This window comes from Hoplias malabaricus, chromosome 8, assembly GCF_029633855.1.
Source record: "Hoplias malabaricus isolate fHopMal1 chromosome 8, fHopMal1.hap1, whole genome shotgun sequence".
NCBI classification, from domain to species: domain Eukaryota; kingdom Metazoa; phylum Chordata; class Actinopteri; order Characiformes; family Erythrinidae; genus Hoplias; species Hoplias malabaricus.
The window spans coordinates 20,852,471-20,879,978 of record NC_089807.1 but is presented as its reverse complement, the minus strand read 5'-3'; the positions used below and the strand labels follow the sequence as shown (position 1 = coordinate 20,879,978).

The 27,508-nt window shown below is 40.1% G+C and overlaps 1 protein-coding gene across 1 annotated transcript; it reads right to left on the bottom strand.

Annotated features, from left to right (window-relative positions):
- Window positions 1–456: 456 nt before the first annotated feature.
- Window positions 457–21,714, bottom strand: socs5b (suppressor of cytokine signaling 5b). Its single transcript, XM_066678629.1, has 2 exons — window positions 21,419–21,714; window positions 457–6,841 (listed from the first exon to the last, which is right to left on the bottom strand). The coding sequence occupies exon 2, from the start codon at window positions 6,822–6,824 to the stop codon at window positions 5,145–5,147; it is 1,680 nt and encodes a 559-aa protein (XP_066534726.1). The 5' UTR covers window positions 6,825–6,841; window positions 21,419–21,714; the 3' UTR covers window positions 457–5,144.
- Window positions 21,715–27,508: the final 5,794 nt, after the last annotated feature.

Here is a 27,508-nt window from a genome sequence, read left to right as displayed (position 1 = left end):
ATCATGTCATTTTCCAAAGAATGTGAATGGGAGCTGCTGAAAGCCTTCCCAAAACCCTGACAAGCTGAATAAACTTGTCTCATACATATCTGCAGGTTGAAAGCAAAGCATCAATTATTCATCAGCTCTGGATGTGATTGCGAAACTGATAACCCACATACAATTTATACCTCATTTCAGAGGGACACAATAAAAATGCTGGGTCTAAAGCCAGCCAATGAACTTTTCCATAAACCAGAAGCTGTCCGAGACCAACCCAGTTGCCTTCCTGGTATAAAGCAGTCTTAACTGCACATCAGAACCAATTACACAAAAAACCCAGCTAGAACTGCTTTGGCTTGTCTGGCCTTAAAAGGACAACAAACCCAAAACTAAACATTTAAACAGCCCTTAATACAGAAACAAATGCAGTTCAGATATTCAAGTCAATAAATGTGGGGCCTTTTCATGGTAAGGAATACACTTAACAATTTTATTTGTAATATTAAGACAATGAAGCATTCGCAAAGCACCAAGAGTGACAACTACAAGCATTGTATCCATTGGTTTTCAAAATGAACATGACGTTGATGGTGAAGGCAAAAGTAGGAAAGTTGAAGGATTACAAAAAGAAAGAAAAAAGAAAAATGAGAGGAGGGCAAGGTTTAAATACAGTTTTTGAAATGCAAACATCTTTATCATTTAAACATCCCATTTTATCTTGATGTCTGCTGATGGAATAAGAGGATGAACAAAAGGAACGGAGAAACAATTAGAGTTAGGCTGTATTTGTCTGATGAAAGCTCGTCAGCGTGTAGCAGTGGGGAGGATGTTGCGATAGGTCTTATAAGACCGTGTGGGATGCAGAATGACAACCATTAGTCCCCATCATTGTCAAGCCCTGTCATCAAGGTGCCTGCATTCATATAGCAACAAATGTGCATGTACAGCATTAAAGTGACAGTATAGCAACCATGGTTACATCACACTCATTGCATATCAGGGATATGGTTTATGTAAAAAATAACAATGATTCTGTTACTATGTTTGCATAAAAGTATTATACAGTCCTCGCCTTGACACTAATTCTAAAATACAAATCCAAAGTCCATAAGGCCAGAGCATAACACGTAGCCTTCAAGTCAAACTGAAGTTAATCTAAGGGCATAAGTAGGGTGGGCTGATTGAAAGTGTTCAGCTTTATATTTGAGAAAACGTTCAGCACTGATGCTCATAAATCCAATAGTTAATTCCCAATACTTGTTTAAAATCATTTACATAAAGCATAAGCTAATATTTTGTTTCTTTATTTAAAAAATGAGCATCGTTTGTGTTTAAATCATTTTTCCCCCAGTGAACAAAACCAGCCTAGAGCTTTTCCACTGAACTCTTGGCACAAGGTCTGTTTAACGTTCATAAAGGTAACATGTGGTAATGCAAAACCCGACACATGCCATTTCCCATGGGGAACAAAGTGCAGGAAGAAGCTCAGACTCCCCAGTACAGAGAGGCTATTTCCAGATCATACTAACCATTTTTTTTTCAGGAAACCCCACAACTCAAGATCAAATTTATGAGGCACAGTACAAAAGAGTCTCAAGAAAAGACTGCTTTATTCTCTGTTGCCATGGCTGAAAGATTCTCGGTTTCAAACGTGCCTAACAATGCCTGAATGGCAGGAGAAGTGCACAAAAATCCACAAAGGCTGTAGGCCCCTTAAAACTTATTCTCTCAAGGCTTAACCAAATAATGACCAACAGAGGTTTTTACCTCAACCCAACTGCCCACAGCAAGACACCAGAGCACTCAAAACGTCTCAATGAAGCCTTGTGTTAGCCTCGTGCTAACGCTAACTTTAGCAATGCACCCAAACTCTGAGGCCAAGCAGACTACATAAACAACAGAAATTCTGCTTTCAGCTCTGCATATCCGAATATGAGGGTGATGCTGAGGATGTGGTCAGACTGGGGAGGAAGAAAAAAAAATGCCTTCTCTATATTCTTATAAAACCTATCAAGAAACACAGACTGGCCATTTTAGTAGGTGGTAAATTTAGAGGCTAGCTTAGTAAATATAGCCAGTGATTAGAGCCTGTAAGGCAGGGCTTGGTTTAACTCTGCCAAGAGAGACTCATTTGAGGTGTAGTAGCACAGAAAGACCCAAGGACAGGCATAGTCTGTTATTTCAGCAATCCTATGCTTGGATGACAAGTCAGAGTGCAGGGTTTGGACTGTCTATCAAGTATGGCCAATGCTCCTTCATCATATTCTCTCGCTGCACAAAACTAACTGGTCCAAATGACACAATGGAACACTGGTGCTCGCACTTTGTTTGAAATGAAGATGTTTCTGCCTGTTGGCAGCCTCTCCATTCAAAACAGTACTGCACTTATGACTTCTGCTACGCTGAGCACTGTAGTTCCTAGAATAAAAGATAAGACACATCTGGTCCTGAAGTGGACAATACACTTTGTCCCTTTTGCAAAGGGAACTGAACCTTCAAAGTTTGCACTTGCATCACAGTCTCAGCTTGTTTTTGTGAAAAGTTATTTTAGGTAATTAGCCTTCGACTCTTTGATTAAAAACATGCAATAGCCTTTGTGCTACTGTTTAGTTTAGGAGCTGCTCAATTAAATATAATAATAATAATAAATGTTAATTTGGCTCAGGGGTTTGTTCAAACTGAAAGAAAAGCCACCAAAATGTCTGACGTCAGAAATCTACCTGAACGTCTGTTTACTTTCTGCTTTCTTGGACAGTTCATTAATTGAGCATTAGCCCCTAACCCATCACCACCTCACACTGCAAATCATATGATGACAGATGAAACTGAAATTCAGCCCGACCCTGTTAGTTAGTGTGTGACAACAAAATCGGGTGTAAAATTGCAGCGTATGCCTGACTTAAGTGGGTGCCAGTGAGCAGGACACAGCTTCTAAAAATGAAAATTCTTAGAACCTAAAAAAATTCTCACACCTTCTAAACCTACAAACATGTAATTTTCATCTGCACACAGATCACGAGGCGGACAGATCTTTTTCTGTGGGGCCATTATCTTCAGTCATTCAAAACATTTTCTAAACTAAAGAGGGAGAAGAAAGGACTACTGTCTTTATCAATAAACTAGTTTCTTGCAGACTATTTCAGTCGCAACGGTGCAATTTTACTGACATTTACTTGCTATTGTTCATTTAACACAAAATATGATAAAGGTTAGGAGGAAATGGAAGAAATCACCACTAATACAGGTAAACTGATACAGACAGACACCTTTGGTCAGTGAACCTATAAAATGCAAGCACTGAACAACATCCATTGTAATATGCATAAAATGAGTGGACCTGAGCAGTTTCCATATTAATATGATATTCCAACCTATGACATTAAGTTGAAGACTTGAATTTAAGTTGGCCTTTATTCGTCCAATACCAAAATATGCTCAATTTCGTTGTACTATGTGCAATGACAATAAAATCTTGAAATATTCATACCAGTAAATTCAGCATATGTCATCTTAGGTTATATGATTAATTCTGCTAACCCATTCTTTTTTTTTTCTTACAGTGTTAAAGGAATCTCATTGTTTAGTGCACACAAAAATGACACAGGAAGCAATATGCTTCACAATGGATAAAAGTGCAACACAAGTGGAAATAACCACCTTTGATAAAACAGGACATCAGTACTTAAACAAGTATATAAACGGCATCTCTGATCATGTTCTGTCTACAGTGAAGTAGTAAGTGAGGTAATTGTACAGGACTTAACCTGAAATCAAAATTGACTTCTTAATTTTCCTTGAAAGTTCATATGCTGATTCACCATTCTGGTCTATTTTCTTTAAAATGCAATGATTCTGCCCACCTCTAAAATGGCATGTTTCACCTGCCCCTTTTCCAACTCACACCTATCATCAAGAAAAACACTGAACCAAGCCAGAGACCCTCCCTGATACCACATTCTACTCAGGAATACTTATTTTAAGGAAGGAAAAATAGGCATTTCTGTTTTAAGCTTAACATGAAAACCCAGAAAACCAACACGTTTTGTGAAATATGACTTAATAATAACTGACTAGACAATATCATATTCAAAAATAGCAACAGAGCATTAAACATAGACCACTGAATTATGTCCTGAATGGGAGAAGACAATGGCAGCAAGCTATAAACATGAACCCATGGGATGAAGTAACAAAATATCAATAATTCTACCATAATCTGATACTGAATATATTTAGTCCATGTATCTTTTAGACAACTCAAATGATAAAGTGCCAGTGTTTTTCAGTTGAGATCCTCACTCAAAAAAAGAACATAACAGCAAACTTAAGTAGTAACTGCGCTGGGAGTTGCTTTGGAAGCCAATTTTAGACAACAAACCTATCTATTATATGGCACATGGTCAACTAAGTCAGTGTATTTCCTGTGGAAAAGACTTGTCTGTGTAGCTGGTAGGTAACAGAAAATAATCACTGTCTCTACCTGGCAGTTTCCTCCTACTCATGCAGTTAATTTGTGCCTTAAAAGAGTTCAGGGCAGAAAAGTGCATATTTAACTGTGACCCTGCCCAGTATTCATAGTTCTAACTGCCTTATGACAAATGATACAGAAGAGGATACACTAATTTGAATTATTGCTGGTAAACTGGCTATTATAACAGATAAATCATATAATACATTTGTAAATATTAGTTTTCAAGGAAGTTGCATGTAGCCTTAAGTGGCACACTTTAAAACGGTTTAAAACTATTCAGTATTTTAAAGATTTAAAATTAACCCTGTCCATTTTTTGAGTAAATATCTGGGACTAATTTGTATGAAAAGATTTCTTGCTCCAACTGAGTTTAATTGCAGAGAGGATGCAGGGTTGTGCAGGCGGTTTAGCAGACAGGCTTAAGCAGATGTGGTAGAGAAACTAAGCAGAGAGGAAGAAACCATTCCAATTCAAACCTGTTCAACACATAAAAACATGCTTGCCAGGTAGCATATTGGTTATTAGCAATGCGCTTTTCCATGTGAAGTATTAACTAAAATAACTGAATATTGGCAGTCCAGATCATCCCCTTTTACACATGCCTAAATCCATCTCAATGAGGGATGATGTCATCCAGAGCTGAGAGTCTCCTTCCTCCACAGCTTATGCTTCTCAGGCACAGAGCCGGATTTCACTTGACCTTGAGTGGCAGCTCTCTCTCAAGCCAGCGAACACGTACTTTCTGTTTGTAGTGATACTCCTTGAGGAAGTCCTGCAAGGCTGGTGGCAATGGCAGAGCACTGATGCCATCATAAGTAGTCTGACTGCAGATGGCGGACCGTGCCAGATGTTGTAGGCTAAAAGGAAATGTTCTGTGTAGGGGAGCTGTAAGCAGCGGCTCAAAGAACATACAGGCGCTTGGGTCTTTGTAGTGCTCCAGCAAACCTGTGACTGTAGAGGAGTGGAAGACACAGGGATCATGCGCATCAAAGCTAAAGTTGTGGTTCCACTGTTCAATGCGTGCATGCAACGAACGGTTGTAACGGCGGAAGCTAACAGAAAATAAGTAGTCCTCCTGGGCAGAGTCACGAAGAAGGAAGGTACCCTCTGGTCTGCCGTCCAACAGTGCCTCTGCTTGGTAGCGATCCATCACCCCCCAATAACAGGGAAGTGCTGTGATGGCCAGCAGATCAGGCACCAAGCAATGGATAAAGTCAATCTGTGTGTGAACCTTCCAGGGTCCTGATTGCCTAGAGGAGTGCCCATCCCCAGAGGCGTGCCTTTGCTTAGTCCTCCGTGCTTGTAAGCACAGAGTAGTCGAATCCTCCTCAGAGTCACAGTCAGCAGCCAGGGGCGGCATCGTCATACTCGCCCCAACCTGTGCCACTATCCCAGAAAACCCCCCTGAAAAAGAAGCTCCAGCACCCATGCTCCTGACCTCCCCAGCTCCTTCAATGGAACCAGGAGCCATCTTTGGTCCCAGTTTGTAGAGGGCAGATCTCTGGGCAGTGGCTTCCAGTGTGTGTATTTGCGCATTTGGAGGTGGGTCAACACCTTCCTCTATACTGAGTCTACGCCGTTCGCGAAGCCTCTCCTCTTCATCTTCTGGGGAGGGACGCAAGGGGTCAAAAACATCTAGCAGCGCTGTGGAGGAATGTGGGCTGACCGGTGCTGTGTGCTGCTTGATGAGATGCCACTTGTTGGCTAGATCGGAACCTGCCGGAAATGGGCATGTCTCCAGCATCAGTTCTGTTAGGTGGATCTTGCGCTTGGATGTCACCTGGCTCTTGGCCGACTGGTGTCGGCGGGGCGTTGGCAAAGGAAGGCACAAGCCTACAGTGTCCTTTAGTCGCTGCCGCACCGAGCGGACACTTAAGCTCCGTCCACCTCCCAGTTCTCCAGAATCGCTCGTTTCCTGGATGGAACTGGTCCCATAGCAATGCTCCCGCCTGTTTGCCCCTCCTCTTGAACGCCCTGTCCGCCTGTCGGCCTCCAGTGAGCTCTGAGTTTTAGTGGAGCAGGAGTGCTTCTTTTTACCTCCCCAAGGAGCATGCCGTGAGTAGGAATCCCTACGCATAAGTGGGACCCTCCGTACATCCTCGCTGTCTTTGTCAACTGTGATCTCCACAATCTGGGGAATATCTGCCACACAGTTGTGGGCCCGGCGTCCCCCACCTACCAGGGGTACCTGTGAAGTAGCAGAGTCCCGTGCTGTCTGGGGCTCAGTGGTGTGGGGTCCCTGGCTCAAGTCCACCACACAGTGGAAACGATCCATGTCTAGGCTACAAATGCTAGCCTCTGAGCCGCTGGTGTGAAAGAGAGTGTGATATCTGTTTCTGAGATTGCTCCACATTTTCCCCACTTTCTTCATAGACTGCAGACTAGGACCTGTTGGATAAAGAGAATGACAGAATTAGCTATTACAAATATGGCCTGTTACATAAATTGGGGATGTTGAAAGATCTGTATTTTTCTGTAATTACTTTGGTTATGTTATATCTTGAAAAGTATTTAGGGATATGCAAGTTAAATACTGTTCATGTCAAAATAATTACAAGCACTTAACTGTGAATAGAATGTGTCATGGTGGTATTTCTGGCTTCAAGTTGCACATGCAATGTGGGGTTGGTAACTGGACAAGGTGGGTGTGTAAAGCATGTTAAGAATGAGTACCCACAGTAAGGGTGACTACAGGAGTACAGTGTGCGTGTGCATGTAAGTGTGTATCTGTGTGTGTTTGTTATGACATTTGTGTAATTAAGATCACATCAGTGGCTGGTAGAGCCAGACAGTGAGCATGGAGTCACCAGGCAGATATGTAGAGGTACAAGGCCACAGCTATAAATGAACCTGAGGATCTCTAGTCCCAGCTGATCTGCTGGTATGTAATGTATTACTGAGCCAGTCTGGACCTGACTAAGAACTTTCCCTGTCATGGTAGCAGACATACGCTAGGAAGAAATACTGATTTTTGGGGGGGGGGTTGAGTAGGCACAGAGAGGGAACACACATGCAGAGAGACTACAATACAAGTCTGTTCTTTTTTCTTGACTGTTTAAGCTCCTATTCAAACGATGAAAAGTTTCTCTTCTCCTTTTTTCCACTGAGGTATTTCTGACCTTATCTGAACCACTGTGGTCATGTTGCACAACTTATGCAAACACTTGACCACATATGAATCCTTCTCCTTTACCCAGTTATATGGAGACAAATTGAAAAATAACATCTTCCAGGACACAGGTCTGTTTACAGCTCTGCCCCCAGCGTATAACATAATGTATTAAAGGGAACAATATGCACAGTGGATCCAGAGAGGTAAAGCTAATTAACAATAAATTAAGTTAGCTTGCAAAACCCAAAAGTGAAACAAAAACTTTTCAGCTCATTTTCAGCTGAAAAACAAACCATGTTCTTTAAGGTATCAATAATAAACAGACCGAAGTCTTCAACTCAGATCCCATTGTATCCATTTATCTCAGTGTTAAATTTCATTATAATTACACTAAAGACTAATTTCAATTTCGAAGACTAATTAAGTACGCTTAGACTGAAAGGAGACATATCCCTTTCCACAAGTTAAAAAAAATTCTTGATGAGCTGTCAGAGACATGCTTTGATATCACAAGGATAAAAAAAAAACACAGCACTGTTTTCCCCATCTACACAGCCCTGAAACAACCAGTTTTTAAATGAGAATGAGCCACAGCTCAATTCCTCACAAGAGCCCAAGAGTTACAAATAAGTAGCAGAAGCTCTGGTTTTTAGGAATTATTGCTTGTTTTTCTTTCTTCTCCATTCTTATTCTGCTGTTTTTAATAAGTACTCTTCTTTTTCTGCACTTGTGTTTGTTTTGTTCTGTTTAACCTCTGCCCCGTACTCTCACATAAACACAGTTTTTGAGACTGAGACAAGACAAATCTAAAGTGCATGCAATCTATGCAAGATACAGCAAAAAAATCACAACAACTCTTTTTATCCCACGTTTTCTGATCCAGATATTTTCACCCCGAGAAGCTGTAGATGTGAATGGGGCCCCTCCACAACATTCGTCCCAGACATTACCCAGACTTTGTACTCCTAGCACCCTAGTAAATACACCAGGTAATGTCAGAATTAGCTGAACGGTGTGGAGAACGTTCCAAAGGTTTTCATGCATGTGCTGCATAGGCGCTGCACCATGCCTAAAACACGTGTTACATTTCACACAGCGAGAGTGTGCCTGACAGAAAATCTCCTGCTGTGAACTGCATGTGTGAAAGACATCTCTGGACCAGACACTTTGGAGTTTCTCTAGATGTTTTCCATGTTTTGTTGTGTTTCCATATGCAAACCTACACCAGTCAGATAACCTATACCATTTCACACAGAGGCATCCTTTAAACTCACAATAAATTGATTATTAATGTTGAACAGAATGACTCACTATTTCTCCTTAAGCCACATCAGCAATACCCCTCTGGGCTGTCTAACTTCACATATCTGTTTTGATTGAAATAGCTAGGATAATACAACGATCCCTCGTTTTTCGGATGCGTTCCAAGACCACCTACAAAAAACAAATTTCCGCGAAGTAGAGGAAAGATTTTTATGTATTTAACGAGTATTTTGACTTTTAAAACCCTCCCTGTACTGTTAACAACCCACCCATTGCATTAAACAGTCATTCTATAATGTTTTTCAGCAATATAATAATAATAATGTTAATTTGGCTCAGGGGATTGTTCAAACTGAAAGAAAAGCCACCAAAATGTCTGACGTCAGAAATCTACCTGAACGTCTGTTTCCTTTCTGCTTTCTTGGACAGTTCATTAATTGGGCATTAACCCCCAACCCATCACCACCTCACACTGCAAATCATATGATGACAGATGAAACTGAAATTCAGCCCGACCCTGTTAGTTAGTGTTTGTTTTTCAGCTGGAACTACTACCAGTTTCTTTGATAAAGTAATTCCTAAGCTGTGATTTAGCGCAAGTAAATTTCACTCGGATGTGGACATGAACAATACACGTATTGTACGTAAGAAATGCTTGTAAATGATATATTTTGTCACCTACAGGCCTAGTCTATGAAATTTTAATGGATTTAATGAAATATTTTGGCTATTCATCTTTCACGGTTTTCCTAGATTTTCCCCCAATATCCGCTATATAGCGGACATAAGCGCCATTGAAAAAACCCGCAAAGTAGCAAATCAGCGAAAAATGAACCGTGAAGTAGCGAGGGATTACTCTATAACTCTATGCAAAAAAATTATCAGCTGCAACAGCTGTATTATTTTTCAAGACTAATTTTGCTCTTTTTGCATGAGAGATTTTGACAAGAAAAGGGGAAATCTTCTGAAATACCAATTCCTACTATATTTGTCAAAGAAAATGAAATTTGGTCTCAGCAGTACAAACAAAATCAGATAAATATCATATGTAAATCAGCTCTGAGTTTTATTCATACATAAAAAGTCAAAAATGATTTTATGCTGGATTTCTGAACGGTTTCCAATTAACAGGCCAAACTAATTCCCCTGATGACTGTTTATGGCTTTCATTAACATTTCAGCTACTGTTCCAACTTGGAATCAGGCTTGTACCATGTAATATATTGTCACTTATTCAGGGTAGATTAAAATCTTGTGATACTTTCAACATACTAACTACAAACAACTTCATGTTTAAATTAAGAGTGATGTAACAAACATCTTATGAGGTCTACCAAAACGCTTCCTGAATGGTGGCAATACTTCCTGTCTGTACATGAAGACTCTCTTTCTAAATTGAACTGATTCTAAGATTGGAGTCTTTAAATATATATGTAAATCATATGCATATGCACTTTAACAGCAGCAATAGCACAACTGATCAGTTGTGTAACTGGATACGGCAATCTGAATTTAAATGTCTAAGTGTCTAACACTACGAACTTAATTTTAATGCCTAATTCTCAAAAATAATTGTGTTATGTAAGCACAACAGAGTCAGATATATAATGAGTCAACAGTTAATAAACAATGACTATATATGCAAAATGAGCCACTTTATTCAGTGTATCTATTTAGGTCCTTTTTTCTGAGAACAAAAGAAATTTGGGTTGTAAAAATTAGGTTGTATTACAACAGAGGATAAATAGATCCATAGAATAAAATAGCACATAAACATTCAACTTCATTCATCTCCTTTCCCCTTAAATCCATTTGAGGTGTGCGGCACAAAAAAAAACATGGAACATTCAATTATTCCATTCACTGCAATATTTAAACCTGAACAAAAAAGTTGATATTCGACACACTCACTGGGCACATCACACATCAGCCATTTTAAATAGACCACATGACAAAAAAAACAATAAAGCTTTCATGTAAAAATTTCACATCATCTAATACTACACACATGAAAGGACACATTCTGTGTCCTCATTTATTTCACACAGCCCTCTAACCTCTGTTGTTCTTCCCTCAAGATGCATCACTAATGTGCTAGAATATCAGATGTATCTTTGGAAGCAAAGCTTTTTCCATGTGAGTTAGCATATTTTTTTTCCTTGACTTTGCTAATCATGGTCACAAAAACAAACAAAGCACAACTCTGGTTTTCCACAAGGGAGGGACTGAGTGTTTTTTCCATGTTTTCAAAGTCATACTGTACAGATTATGAAGACACATACAAATTAATCTGCAATACTTCCCTTACATGGTCAAAGATATTTTCTTAAAAATATTATAAAATGATGAGTAATTTCTCCATGACTGTCCATGCCACACAGCCTTTAAAACAGACAGGCAATTCTGCCCTGCTTTATCGTATTAATCCTTTTTACTATTATTTCTCTGAAAAAAATCTTGTGATATCAGTTGTGACATGTTCAAGAACACACACAAAACTGTCGATGAATGGTTAGCTGCATTTTTATCATCATCAAAACATTGTGATTACCAGAATTTGTTATTAGCATGTTCTAGGATACTGCTCCAATACTCTTAACTGCCCTTCAGAAGCAGTTTATAACACTAATATACTGATCAAAAGCAACCTCAGTATGTTTTAATGCCTGCTACACACTGTGCAGGAAACAGCATATAACAGTGTTTTGATTGCTCTAAAACTGTACAATATTCTATAGCGGAAATCTTGGCCCAATTATATGTAGTGAAGATTTTTTGGTGGTAAATCCACAATGAGAGAAAATAACTGATCATTTCAAGCCACCACATATTTGTTGTTTTACACGTGTTATAGCAGTGGTCACGCTGTGAGATTTTGGACTAAAATATCAGAAACTGCAAAACAAAAAATAAAAGAGACACCAAATATGTGGCCGTGAAGCATGTCAGATTATAATGAAACACATTAAAAGAACACTACATAATATTTTTACATTAAAAATACATCTTCAAATGAACGTTATTCTCAACTGACCTGTTTTAGAGAGAACAGAGCCTGTCAGTGCTATTCTGTGCTCAGCACTCAAGAAACTGCACTAAATAACATTTGGAGGAGGGTAGGAAACCACTCTCCTACCTTCCATTCCCCCTTTATTTTCATAAGTGCTGCAAAAATAAACTGCACTAGGGTGAACCCCAGGAGCAAAAATACTATGGCTTTCCCGAATACCATTTTTAGGGCTTTGAGTATTTAGTCACATACTTCAGCGCATATTGTGTGTGTATGTGTTGTGGGGGGTGTTTGTCGTTCAAAAAATCTGCGTCGGACGCCTGCTTTAAAATCCCAAGTCTGTGCTGCAGCTCCCACTATATTGCTCTCTAACTCTGGCCCCATACCAATGCGGCGTGGCGACGAAGCTTACAGCAGACTTTGGGCGTTAAACTGCTGGATGTCCAAGTGGTGTTCCGAAAATCAAGTGGGCTTTATAGACAATTGGTTTCGTTTTGAGGGCAAGCCTGGTCTTATAGGTAGGGATGGTATCCACCCCACGCGGGAGGGTGCTGCCTTACTTTCTTGCAGCATAGCACATAGTCTTTTAGTTAGTCAGCAGAGTAGTGTAGATAGCTGCTGACAATCACAGAGCTGGGACCAGGCCACAGGCAGACAGTCTAAACCGACCGTCTGCGAACTGTCTTGAGGCGTCACCCAGGTTCAACTGTATTGAGACTGTGTCTTTCCCCCGAACTAAATGTAAAAGTAGAAAAACAAAATCAGCCTGTTTCAGCAACCTAATCAATATTAAATCATACACAACACCTAGCAGCAACACCTCAGAACTAAAATTTGGGTTACTCAACATAAGATCACTAAACTCAAAAGCACTCATCGTAAATGATACTATAAGTGATCATAAATTCAATGTTTTCTGTCTCACAGAAACTTGGGTTAGACCAAATGAATATTTAGCACTAAATGAAGCCACCCCATAGGCTATAATTATGCACATAGCCCAAGAATATCAGGCAAAGGAGGTGGAGTATGTGTAATTTACCAAAATACCCTAGAAATTAGTCTTAAATAATGTGACACCTTCTCTTCTTTTGAGGTTCTCTCCACTATTATTACAAATCCGGTCACAAAAAAGGACGCATTTTTATTATGCAACATTTACAGACCACCAGGGCCTTACTTAGAATTTCTGAAAGAATTCAGCGATTTTGCTACAAACCTAGCGGTGTGCAATCATAAAGTTATAATTGTAGGAGATTTCAATATCCATTTTGAGAAGGAAAGTGACCCACTAAAAAAGGCATTTACCTCAATCTTAGACTCTATTGGTATTACTCAAAATGTAACAGGGCCTACACACTACTGCAGCCACACTTTAGACTTAGTTCTGACACTAGGTCTTAACATTGACAAAATTAATATCTTACCGCAATCCTCAGCAATCTCCGATCATTACTTAATTTCATATGAGCTACGTTTTAGCCATAATATATGTAGGAACCCTCGCTATTCTACAAGGCGTATAATAAAACCATCTACCGCCCTACAATTTATAGAAAACCTACCAGAACTATCGACCCCAGTTCCAACTCCATCAGACCCAATGGACCTAGATGTACTAACTGATTACCTAGAAAATACCTGTCGATCTACTTTAGAAAAGGTAGCACCACTTAAACATAAAAGTATAAGACAGAAAAAGCTCGCACCATGGTATAATGATAATTATAATGATAAATGGCGATCAGCCAAGCTTGAAGTGTTTCATTCTGCCTGGAAGGACAGCCTTATAGAGTATAGAAATGCCCTCACTAAAGCTCGCTCAGCATATCTGGCCTCGCTGATCTCCAATAATAAAAATAATCCGAGAGCACTGTTTAGTGTGTTTTCTAGAATTACAAAAAATCAAGCAGGTACTGAACAACTAATTCCAGCAACTCTCACCAGTAAAGATTTTATGGACTTTTTTAATAATAAAATTGAGAATATTAGACAACAAACTCAAGCCACAGGATCAAATCCATCCTGGCTGCCACCCGATGTGAATGATATAAAACATAATATAACTGTAAAAGAAAGACTTGAAACCTTTTACCCACTCCCACAATTAGAACTAGAGAAGATTGTCACCTCCGCAAACTGTACAACTTGCACACTTGATGCAATTCCCACAAAGTTGCTCAAAGAAGTACTACCAGCTATTATTGATCCTCTTTTAACCATAGTAAACTCATCCCTTAGTCTGGGCCATGTACCCAAAGCTTTTAAACTAGCAGTTATTAAACCTATGATCAAGAAACCAAATCTTGATGCTAGTACACTGTCTAATTACAGGCCTATTTCTAATTTGCCATTTCTGTCCAAGATCTTAGAAAGAGCTGTGGCCCAACAACTTAGTTCATATCTACATAAGAATCATATATATGAAAAATTCCAATCTGGATTCAGGCCACATCATAGTACAGAGACAGCTCTAGTCAAGATAACAAATGATCTTCTTCTTGCCTCTGACCAAGGCCACGTATCCCTGTTGGTGCTTCCTTCGATACAACAGACCACAATATTCTCATAGAAAGGTTAGAAAACATGGTTGGAATCACAGGGACAGCCCTATTATGGTTCAAATCTTACTTAACGGAACGTTATCAATTCATAAAAGTAAACAATCTAAATTAAAATTATTCTAAAGTAAGATTTGGAATTCCACAAGGCTCTATTTTAGGACCATTATTATTTACATTATACATGTTACTGCTAGGCACAGTTATAAGAAACCATGACATTAACTTTCACTGTTACGCAGATGACACACAATTGTATATTTCAGCCAAGCCCGATGACAAACACAGATTAAAGAAAATAGAGGACTGTGTAAAAGACGTGAAAGGCTGGATGTTGCGTAACTTCCTCCTTCTAAACAGCAACAAAACAGAGGTCCTGCTTTTGGGTCCAAAGTGGCAAGAAATAAATTATCAGATTTAATTTTAAATCTCACTGACTCTCCAATTAAACCTGGTTCAGCAGCAAAAATCTTGGTGTCATAATTGACCCGGATTTATCATTTGATCAACACATAGGTAGTATCACTAGGACAGCTTTTTTACATCTTCGCAATATTGCTAAGATTAGAAATGCCTTATCCCTTCAGGACGCAGAAACATTAGTACATGCCTTTATTACTTCAAGGCTTGACGACTGTAACGCACTACTGTCAGGATGCACCAGCAGCAATTTAAGAAAACTTCAACTAGTTCAAAATGCTGCAGCTAGGGTCCTCACTAAAACTACAAAATTTGAACATATCAGCCCAGTTTTATCATCACTTCATTGGCTGCCTGTTAAATTCCGCATTGACTACAAAATTTTGTTATTAACATATAAAGCTCTACATGGGCTTGCTCCTGAATATCTTCAAGATACAATTTCCTATTATGAGCCTCCACGTTCACTCCAGATCACAGAATACTGGATTTTTAATTGTTCCCAGAATTCAGAAGGCCTCAGCTGGGGGAAGAGCCTTTTCTTATAAAGCCCCCAGACTCTGGAATGATCTTCCAGAAAATGTTCGGGACTCAGACACAGTCGCAATCTTCAAATCTAGGCTAAAAACACATTTGTTTAGTTTATCTTTTGGTAGCTAATACTCCCCCATAGATAAAGGCGGCAGATCCGGGGGGTCCATGGACACAGGGAATTATAGTAAACTGAGACGCTGGTGCTGTCGTCCCGCCGCTTCTCGCGATCACTCAGGTTTGTTGACGGTGGAGCGGAGGGATGCCAGTGTTTCAGGATGCTCCCGTGTCTGTGTGTCCTCCTGGTTCTCTCCTTTTAGTTAAAGCTGTCATAGTCAGATCTGCCGGAGTCATTAGCCACACTCTGGAAATTTTTATATTTTCTACTTTACAAACACAAAACAGTTCAAAACTAATTCCATCCCTTTACATTTTTCCGAGTAAACAACTGCCCACCTGTCTGTCTGGACACTGATGGATGACAGTCGAGACCCTCCTCCACGCTTCAGACCAGCTGCCCATGCTCCAGCAACCACCAAGTGCCTTGAAGCTGTCCCTACAATGAAGTTCTCATGGACTACTAACTATCATCACCAGTAGATTGACCAGAGGAGGATGGGTCACCCCTTGTGAGCCTTGGTTCCTCCCAAGGTTTCTTCCTCAGCTGGGGGAGTTTTTCCTTGCCACTGTCGCCCCTGGCTTGCTCACTTGAGGGTTTTACATTTGTTTTTACATTTCATGTCAAATCTTTGTCTTACTGGAATTCTGTGAAGCTGCTTTGTGACAACATCAGTTGTGAAATGCGCTATATAAATAAATTTGATTTGATTTGATTTAACTCGCACATACGGTGTGGCTAAGGGTACATAAGTTAACCAGAGCTTTGTGGAGGTGGTCTTTTAGGCTTCATTCAGGACTTTTATTTTGACAAGGCTGAAAACGGGCTGGGGAGTGCTGGGGGAGCACTTTTTTTTTTTTTTTTTTTTTTTTTAAACCGTTGTAGAGCCTAAACACAGGCGGAGTGGATAGTTGCTGATATCGATAGCCACATGTATACAAAAATTCAAATACCAGAATCTCTAAATAAAAAAACTGAATACCTACCTAATGAACAAATATCCGAACAGCTGAATATTCGGGGCCAGCTCTAAAAATTCCAAATCTTACTTTATGTTCCTTTAAGTATGAAAGGGGACATATTCTACTTATTTTTCCACGCGTTCCCTGGAGTTTTAATGAAATGTTTTTGAAACGCATTGGTAAAATACCACAAGGATCATTCACTACAGCACCATTCTCTCTGTCTAAATAGCACTGTTCAAAAGCACCTGTGCCTTTAAAAGAGAATGACCCATTGTAATTCATTTACTGCCTCTTAAAATGATCAGGATGTGTCATCAAATATTAAGGAAACATGTTAATTTGAAGCACTGACATCTCTGCAGTGCTCTAGCCAATATAGTTTGAGGAGTGCCATTCTGGTGCAGAACCCTTATTGTGTTTTGGCTTGTGATCCAAATATGAAACAATATGAAAACAAAATAGCACATAAACACAGCGTGTTCTGCAGCCATGGAAGTGAGCAAGCGAACCGAGATATCTTTACTTTCTAACAGACCTATAAAGCCTCAGCATCCTTCTAAAGAGCTCCATGATCAGAGATTTAAGTAATATGAGAGTAAATATTGGTGAAGTATTAGAAATGGAGACATCTTAGCACCTAACACGACTAAAAGATAGATCCTGAGATGGCTAATTTTCACAGACGAGCAAGTAATTTACTCCATTTAATCTTTTTGTATTTATTGCATTCATATATAAATGTATACAACCCCAATTCAAATGAAGTTTAAAACATAAAAAAAACAGAATATGATGATTTGCAAATCCTTTTTAGTGAATATTCAATTGAACACACTACAAGGACAAGATATTTAATGTTCAAACTGATAAACATTAGTTTTTTTTGGCAATAATTCACTCATTTTGAATGTGAGGCCTATAACACATTCCAAGAAAGTTGGGACAGGGCCATGTTTACCCCTGTGTTACATAACCTTTCCTTTTAACAACACTCAATAAGCATCTGGGAACTGAGGACACTAATAGTTGAAGCTTTGTAGATGGAATTCTTTCCCATTCTTGCTTGATGTACAACTCCAGTTGCTGAACAGTCTGGGGTCTCCATTGTCGTATTTTGTGACAGGTCTGGACTGCAGACAGGCCAGTCTAGTACCCTCACTCTTTTACTACGAAGCCACACTGTTGTAACACAAGCAGAATGTGGCTTGGCATTGTCTTGCTGAAATAAGCAGGGACGTCCCTGAAAAAGACGTTCACAGATGTGCAAGTTACACATGCTGTGGGCACTAACACACCCTCATACCATCAGAGATTCTGGCTTTTGAACTTTGCGCTGAAAACAATCCGGAGAGTCCTTTTCCTCTTAGGCCCAGAGGACACGACGTCCATGATTTCCAAAAACAATGTGAAATGTGGACACGTCAGACCACAGGACACTTTTCCACTTTGCGTCAGTCCATCTCAGATGAGCTCGGGCCTAGAGAAGCCGGATGCATTTCTGGGTGTTATTGATATATGGTTTTCTGAAGTGTTCCTGAGCCTATGTTGTAATATCTGTTACAGAATGATATCAGTTTTTAATGCAGTGCCACCTGAGGGATTGAAGGTCACAGGCATTCAATGCTGGTTTTTGGCCTTGCCACTTACTTGCAGAGATTTCTCCAGATTCTCTGAATCTTTTGATGATATTATGGACTGTATATGATGAAATCCCTAAATTCCTTGCAATTGTATGTTGAGAAACATTGTTCTTAAACCTTTGAAAGATTTGCTCACGCAGTTGTCCACAAAGTGATGAACCTCGCCCCGTTCTTGCTTGTGAATGACTGAGCCCTTCGGGGATGCTCCATTTTCACACAATCATGACACTCACCTGTTTCCAATTAACCTCTTCACCTGTGGAATGTTCCAAACAGGTGTTTTTTGAGCATTCCTCAACTTTCTCAGTCTTTTCCCATCTCTTTTGGAATGTGTTGTGTGCCTCAAATTCAAAACGAGTGAATATTTGAAAAAAAACAAAAAACAATAAAGGTTTATGCGTTTGAACATTAAATATCTTGTCTTTGTGGTGTACTCAATTGAATAAAGGTTGAAAAGGATTTGCAAATCATCGTATTTTGTTTTTATTTATGTTTTACACAACGTCCCAACTTCATTGGAATTGGGATTATACAAGCACCATGCTTATTGAGAAGATAACTTATTTTAAATAATAATAGTAATAGTCAATAACTTAGGTGCATAAAATGTCCGCACAGTAAATGCAATGCTAGCCCCATCCACACTGTTTTCTTATGCATAGATTTTTTTCTCCCCTCTGAAATTTTGATTATGATATCTCAGTATCTACAAAAACTTTCAGGGCATCTAAAGCCTGCACATTCCACAGATGTTGACATTGTGACATTGCATGCCCTGTGATGTCACATGGCACATGCACACATTATTTCTGAAAATGCTGAAATTATATATTGTGCAGCCCTACATGCAAGCTTCTTACTGGGTGCCTTTTGTCCAAATGTTCACTTTAAACATTTGTGCATGTGTGCCAGCTAATCCATCATTATATTATGGGTTCAGAGAATGCCATTTTTGAATTTGGAGAAAATGAGGCTAAATAATAATAAAATTAAATAATGTCTTTTTTAATTTATATATATTGTTCTAACCTACCAAATTAAAAAAACACACAAACACACTCTCTGAGAGCATGCTGTTAACTGTGTTTCTTCCTGTGGGTAGTAGTGTTGGAGATGTTTGGACATGACAGCCTAGGTTTAGATGCTTATCTTGAATGATATATTTCAACTACAAAATGCATATTGCAAAACTCAATATATAATTGTATTGGTATTGTTATTGGTCAAGACTTGCTGTTTCAAAATCTATTTCTGCTAACTATATCTCCATATAGCTAGAAACAGCAGACTGTGTGCAAGTGTTTCATGAAAAACCACTGGTGATGTATAGGTATGTATGAAGATGGATATGACAAGGGCATAAAATGGCACACTAAACAAAGGAAAATGAGAATGTGATTCAAAGGAAGGAGCTGCTGCTGTCATTTCCCATCCAGAGAAACACTATTAAGAGCAACTAGTGACTGTTTCACAGTCCACAGTGTTATAAACCTACACAATAATCAAAAGCCCTTGGTTGTCTCATAAAATATTTGATTCATATCCAATGTGACACAAACTGCCTATAAAGAAAAGGCTAACAACCTATTTGAGCTATTACTGTAAAGTACAACAATGGAATCGTCACAAACAAAATGTGGAGAAGGATGAGTCATTTCCGTAGGATGAAGAATTACAACAAAAAGCCCACATATGGCAAAATAAAGGATCTGGCCAAGGACGTAGCTGTGGTGATTCACCTCCGCAAGACCAAATGGAGGAGCGCAGGAAGATTGCTGCAACACTGCTTCATGTTAAACCCCAAAAAACTCCTTTGCTGGTTCTCTATGCTCAGCACGCCTACCCTCATGGGGTCCAGATGATTGGCCTGGCTTTTATATATATTTATTTATTTATTTTTTTTTTTTTTTTTTTTTTTTAATGTAATGAGATGTTTTTGGTAACACTTCTGGAGAGCTACTGCAAGCTTGGGGTTCTCTGATAGAATTGCAGCTAAAGTAAATTTTATTTATGAAAAATAAATGATAACTCTGTATCCTGGCCCTTGTAACCGAAACCTAATGTTAGGAAACATATTAGGGCTTGCATTACTTAAGTTTTATCAGAATTTTGATCAAATAGTGCAAGCACAGGCAAAAAAAAAAAAGTGTACCCAACATGAAAAATTAATGTGGCATTTGGGAAAGGACTAACCGCTCTGTATGAACAAAATCTGTGGAATCAGGCTTAAGGGTGGTAAGAGGGCACTTGCTCCCTATTCATCCTGTCCACCACCCACCATTAATTTCTTATCTTCAATCCATAACATGGGGAGTTACTGTCCGACTTGTTTGTTCTGTTATAAAACCTTTAGGATTTTTCTATCCCTATGTTACTGATCTACGTTGTCTGGGGCTTAGTTGATCTTCACATCTTTTCAAGCTGACCTGAATGCAAAAGATAGGGAGGCAACTGTAACAGACAAATTAACTTTACATGGATTTATGATACATTTTCACTTATAAACTCTAAAAATGTATCTTAAATAAATAAATATTTTTATTTATAAATTTGCTTGTTCGGCTGTGTGATGTGCAATTCAGATATTTTAGTGTTTGTGCCCAAACTGCAAGAAGCCTGGTTGTCTTTATTTTAACACACATGATTTTATGTCCTTCCTGAGACCAGTAAAGTGTGATTAAACACACACACACACACACACACACACACATACATACATACATGTTTAAAAAAATTAATCTAAGTTAAATTAAGGAAGTTAATACCATTCAGTTAGTGGATATTGTACATTGAAATGATTTCAACACAATAGATTTATGATTTATGGCACTGTTATTTAAGTGCCAGAAGTTGTTTAAACTAAGCTTAGGAGGGAAAAGAGAGCTAAATTCCATAGAAATATTAGTATATGATTTTATTTGAAATATATAATTTGCCACGTTTTGGTGTATACACACACACACACACACACACACACACACACATACATACATACATACACACACATGTGTGTGTATATATATATATATAGATAGATAGATAGATAGATAGATAGAGAGAGAGAGAGAGAATAAGACCGAGTAATTATATATAGCTTACTGTCCTGTTATATCAGTGTGAGTATATATTCCTCCTAAGCGGTGAGTATGGAGGTTCAGTCGCAGGAGAGCCGCTGGGAACTCACTACTCTTCGCCCGCGTTCCGTTACACCCTCTCTGGGGCGTCCGCTAACAGGCTAACGGCCCCGGTAACAACAACAAAACCGCACAAACCGCTTCACAGTTAAGAGAAACTGAACGTTTATCGGCTGAAGTGTTGTAAATAGGTCGGAGAGTGTGTCCTTACCTCCGCTGTGTGTCTACCGCTCCGCAGTCCTCTTTTGTCTGTGAAAAGATGGCTATCGGAGCTGTCGGAAGATGTCAGACTCCCAGCTCGCTCTCCCGAGAAGAAAACGACTCTCCGGAACTGCTCTGTTCATTCCCCCAAATCCGTTAACACAGGCAGGAGAGAGAAAACAACGGTTTAAGTGGAATTCCGCTGCTCCTGAGTTGCCATTAGCTCCGTCGACAGCTCTTTAGAGAGCAGCGTTCCTCTGTCTGTGTCCTCCTTCTTCTCCACTCTCAGTGTGATGGTCTCCAAGAGACGAGAACCGACTCACAAGGAGTCAACGAACTGACTGGCTGACTTCAGCACAACTAGAGGAACCGATTGACCGATTCCGTGGTTACAGAAGAGGGCGAACATTTTTCGTATTATTAGGGGTTCAAGTACTGCAAGTGCTGGAGCCCTATTGTTTTTGTTCCGATTTTTCTTCTTCTTTTTCTTTTTTTTCTTCTTCTTTTTCTCCGATGAAACGCGATGGGCAGCCCAAACCGTAGGTCCTACAGACTTGTCGTTTGGCCAACTGGTAGTAAACCCTCCCGCTACTCAGGCGCAAAGAATCAGCCCGATCAGCCTGACGGTGGCGCTATAGCGGAACGCGTCGCTCCCTATATCTCCTGCCCCGTGTGGCGTAGACACGAAATTCTCTTTTTCCCTGATTCCTCAGGTCAGACCCTACAAAAAAGCCTCAAGAACCCATAAGCTCCGCCTACTTAGATTTTGAGCTAATTTGCATAATATGCGAAATCGCACACATTTTTGAGCGCGAACTAGTCTCTGGAAATGTACCCAATATGGACATATGTGTTATCAGCAGAATCCTAAGAACCTTTTTTCATTCATTCATTATCTGTAACTGCTTATCCAATTCAGGGTCGCAGTGGGTCCAGAGCCTACCTGGAATCATTGGGCGCAAGGCGGGAATACACCCTGGAGGGGGCGCCAGTCCCTCACAGGGCAACACAGACACACACACATTCACACCTACGGTTTTGAGTCGCCAATCCACCTGCAACGTGTGTTTTTGGACTGTGGGAGGAAAGTGGAGCACCCAGAGGAAACCCACGCGGACACGGGGAGAACACACCAACTCCTCACAGACAGTCACCCGGAGCGGGAATTGAACCCACAACCTGGAAGACATGAGTACTTGGTTGTGCAACTGTAAGCCTAGGGGGCGCTATAACAACAAATAATTTGTTACGCTTCACAGGATTGTCCGATTGACATGCCGATTGGTATGCATGTAGTGGGTGATGTCCTGAATGAGATTCTATGACGATGATGTCATATGCAAAAAAACATGACCGCCATCGGGCAATCAAATTTCAGCAGCTGTTTAATGACCTTAACAAGGTCCTATCATCATGAGACTTGCAAGGTATGTTCATGGCAGCACTTCCTAAGCACATAAAAAGTTTCATTACGATAGCCACTAGGGGGCGCAATTCAAATTTTCAAAATGAAAATATGGAATATCTCAGCAAAATATAACCATATTGACAAGCAGTTTGCTTTATTGCTTACTCTACATATTGCCTTACAACTTTGCAATTACAACTATTGTCAAAAAATGCATAGTTCATCCACAATACTCAGGTATGTGAAAATGGAGCTTTTTGAACTCCTCCCTGGAAATTTGTCTTATCAATAAACAACTGGTATTTTTCAAATCTCTATAGACTGTAGGTCAATAATTATTTTAAAAAGTTGGAACTTTTGAAATTTTTGAGTTACAGCTCTTTGTTATACGATGTTTCGAAGGCCAGCTACACATCTCTATTTAAGCAGAAGCTGCAATCACACAGTAATGAAAGTTCCACATTTTTTTTGATAATTATTACAGCTCAGGTTCTTACGACTCCTCTTGATACCACATATGTCTATATTGGGATTTGATCCAAGGACTAGTTCTTGATCGAGTATATGTCGGCTACATCTCATGTATGCCTGCAGACTCTGTTTGGCAGATTCCCCCCTCGGCCCCTCCTTCTCCTCCTCACACACAGACCTTTTCCCCTCCCCTCCCCCTGTCAGTCAGAGAAGGCCAGAGAACACAGACACAGAAATGCAGATATACAGCAATAAACACAAAAATTATGACCACCTCCTTATTTCTACATTCAATGTCCATGTATTCAGCTAAATTGCGCACAAGATCACTTTGTATGTCTAAAAATACAGAAAGAGGTCCACCTTTTGCTCTGCATACCTTCAATGCTCCCTTTCAACCTGTTCTTCAATTGTCAGGATGCACACAAAGCAGGTATGCTTAAAATGTATGACCTACTGTCTCTGCCTTTTTTATCTATAATGAGGACCAACATAGTAGATGCGTGTAACACTGTGGGCAGTGTGTGGACACAGGTTTTAAAGTCTCCAACAGCACTGCTCTTTCTGGTCCACTCATAACAGCACAATACACACTGACATATCAACACTATGTCAGTGTCACTACAGTGCTGAGAATGTATGAGCTACTTTCTCTGATTTAATATCTATAATGTGGACCAATAAAATAGGTGTATCTAAAAGTGTGGACAGTGAGTGGAAACAGGTGTTAAATTCTCCAGCAGCTCTGCTCTGTCTGCTCCATTCATAAAGAACTATACACACTGCCATATCATCACATTGTCATTGTTACTACAGTGCTGAGAATGTATGAGCAACTGTCTCTGAATTCATATCTATAAGTTGGACCAATAAAATATATGTATCTCAGTGTGGACAGTGAGTTGACACAGGTGTTAAATTCTCCAGCAGCACTGCTGTGTCTTATCCACTCATAAGAGCGCTACACACACTGCCATATCACCACAATGTCAGTGTCACTGCAATGCTGAGAATTATCCACCACTCAAATCATATCTGCTTTGTGGGGGTCTTGAACATTGGGTCTCAGTCCTTGGTGAAATTCCAGATTGACTTCTGTGCTCTGTGCTGTCTCTAAAACCCAAGCCACACGTTCACCTGTCTGCAGACCAGAAATTCACCCACTCATCCACTACCCTTTCTTCTTACAATCCTACTCTGCTGAGACACCACGACGCCAAGGATCACGTTTAAAAGCACTACAAAATCTATATTAAAGTGTGGCTCCTGTGTCAGGAAATGTCATATGCTACCTTCTTGCTCTGCAAAGACTGCTCACTTTCACTCTGCTCTTCAATGGTCTGGACACCCATACTGCAGGTATGACTCAGGTGTTGGAGTTTTACATCCCTCAGCATCACTGCTGAACAGAGAATAGTCCACAACCAAACACAGCCAGTAGACAGTGTCCTGTGTCCACTGATGACAGACTTGAGTACAAGCTACTCCACATCATATCTGCTGTTTGGGGGTCCTGAACATTAGGGTGAGAAACCAGGGTGCAACTCCAGAGTGACTTCTGTGCTCTATGCTGTCTCTATCATCTGCTACTCCTCCATCTCACACTACACCTCCAAAGAGATGCCAGGACAGCATGGAACACCTTACAAACACTACTCAAACGTCCCCAAAAAGCCCCTACTATCTCAGGACAGCTCATATGCTAGCGCATTGTTCTTCTACCAGTGAATACAAGCTTGGACCCCGAGAATATTTGCTTGCGGATATATTTATTATTATTATTATTATTATTATTATTATTATTATTATTATTATTATTATTTTGTAGAAGTAGTAGTAACACGTTTTATAGAAACGTTAAATCTGGTAGCAGCATTACGTAGTGGTGAAGTTTAACAATAACTTAATTCGAGATTGAGTTTCGTTTATTACCTAAAATGATAATACATTTTAAGAAGTATAGCCTAGTGAAAGAGAAGGATCTTTCTTTTCAGTGTTTTAGAGAAGATATCTTCTGTAAATTTCACAGCACAAAAAAGAGTAAGACTAAAAAATCTAGAAACATCGAAATTAAAGGAAACAGTACTTGGGTAAATGTTAAGGAGCAATCAACTAAACTGGTTTTTATTATTATTATTGTTATTATTTCAAAAGCTTTAGTACGTATAATATTGCAATAGTACTGATTTCAGAGTTTTTGTATCGGTTTAATTGAATCGAACTGTTCAAATGAGTCGATTCAATGCATAATATCGTCATTGAAAGGAGCGTGAGGCTTTGAGTGGGCGCGCACTTCCGACGGGGGGCGGGGGGGGAATAGATTGAGACACCCGATTGGTGGAGAAATATTGACGGGCGGAGCAGTGGACCAATGGAACGTGTGGTGGGCGTGTCAAGGGGCTCAGTTGCCATCCCAAGAACGTGGAGCTCCGAGACAATGCAGAGTAGCTCAGAGCAGCCATCTGTCCCACAGCCGTCCCACAGACTCTCCACAGACATACGGTGGCACAGAGCACGCAGAGTCTAATTTATATTATGACAATTTTTTTTATATATCCAGTCTTTGATTAGATATTTGTATGCATATCAATATCAAGCTGAAATATAAGCACATACAAATTGTTTGTAACGTTGCGGGAAATAGAAATGAATCTAAACCATCTGTAAACTGTGTATTCCTTCCAAAGATATATAAGAGTAAGGGGGAGGGGGCAGTGCACCATTGGCTGCTCCCCAAAGCCCCACCATGTCAACTTTCCAAAAGAGTAGGAGAAAATTATATGTAGTGTGTAGGGACCACAAGAACTCCACATGCTACACCCTCCAGAAAACGAATGCCAGCCCAGACCAGAGTTCCACAAAAGCCCTGGGGTGTGTTGGAAACAATATGGTCTCATCTCTAATATTGTCACCTCACTCCTTACCTTTCCAATACTGCACCAGTGCCAACTGGGGCCTGTGGAACTCCTCTGCAGGTTCTCACTGTTGATGGTGGTTGCAGGTAACTTCAGTGCTCTCCTGGGCTTGCACCACTGGTTTTACTACTATGCCATTGCTGCATCTATACTACTCTTACTCTGTGTCTGTCATCTACCAGCCCTCTGGTGTTTCCTGACCATGCCTGCCAGTGTTCCTGGCTACAGCAGTGACATATATATGGCATGTATGTCATATATGGTATCCAGCAGTGCACTGACATCGGTGAGCCACAGACAATGTAGACAGCCCAGTCTGAATTCATACCACTGGCATTGGCATGTGGCTTTGACTTACTAAGTGAACCTGCTTCCTGTAATGCCAACAGGAAGTGTGGCACCAGCTCGACTCCTTCCACAGCTGTGAAGCATGGAGCTGTGTGCTGTGGGGGTTCATGTTCAGAATAAGATGTTGGGAGACGCCTCTAACCCCAGGCATGGCCTTTGGAGCTATATGTGATGTCCTAGTTTTCCCACAGTTGAGTTAATTAACACTACACCCCAACATATAAATGAAACAAGTTGTTGTTTTAAAATGTATAAAGTGTACATATAAAGGTCCTTCACCTTTCTTATAGCACAAAAGAGACATTGTTCGTCTGGAAACCCCAGTCAGGATTCTGGCAGCCACTGAAAGTGTTTTCTATGATAGTAAGTATGAATATGAAGACTGGCATCTTGGGGGTGGGCTAATGTCTGCCCGAGGGTCCTCAGAAACCCCTTGAGTGTCTGGTTCTATTCTGACTGCACAGTTCTTGTATACCCATAACCCCCCACGCTATCAGCCTCTCAAAGGAGCATTCATTTTTTGCCCACTGCTGATGTCATGGTTTGGAGCCATGCTGCACACTAGGCTCATGTAAGGCTGTCTAGTGTGAAGGGAATATTTTTGACTAATGTCGTTGTAGGCTGAGACTAAGCCCCAGGGAAATCACCACTGCCTGAACAACATCTCCATTCAGTTCCAGCAGAAATCACTCATCTAATTATTGTGCCCAAGACAGAAGAAATGTGAGCTAAAAGGGATCACAGAGAAAATTCAGAAATTGTTGGTGCAATGATGTAAGTCATGTCTGAAAAAGACAATTATCAACATTGTTTTATGTCCTTTATTAGGCCTAAGGCTACATGTATACTCTCTACCCCACCCGCCTCCGCCTCTCTCTCTCTCTCTCTCTCTCTCTCTCTCTCTCTTTCTCGCTCTTTCTGTTAAATTGTAAGGCATAAAAAGAAGCTGCCAATAAAA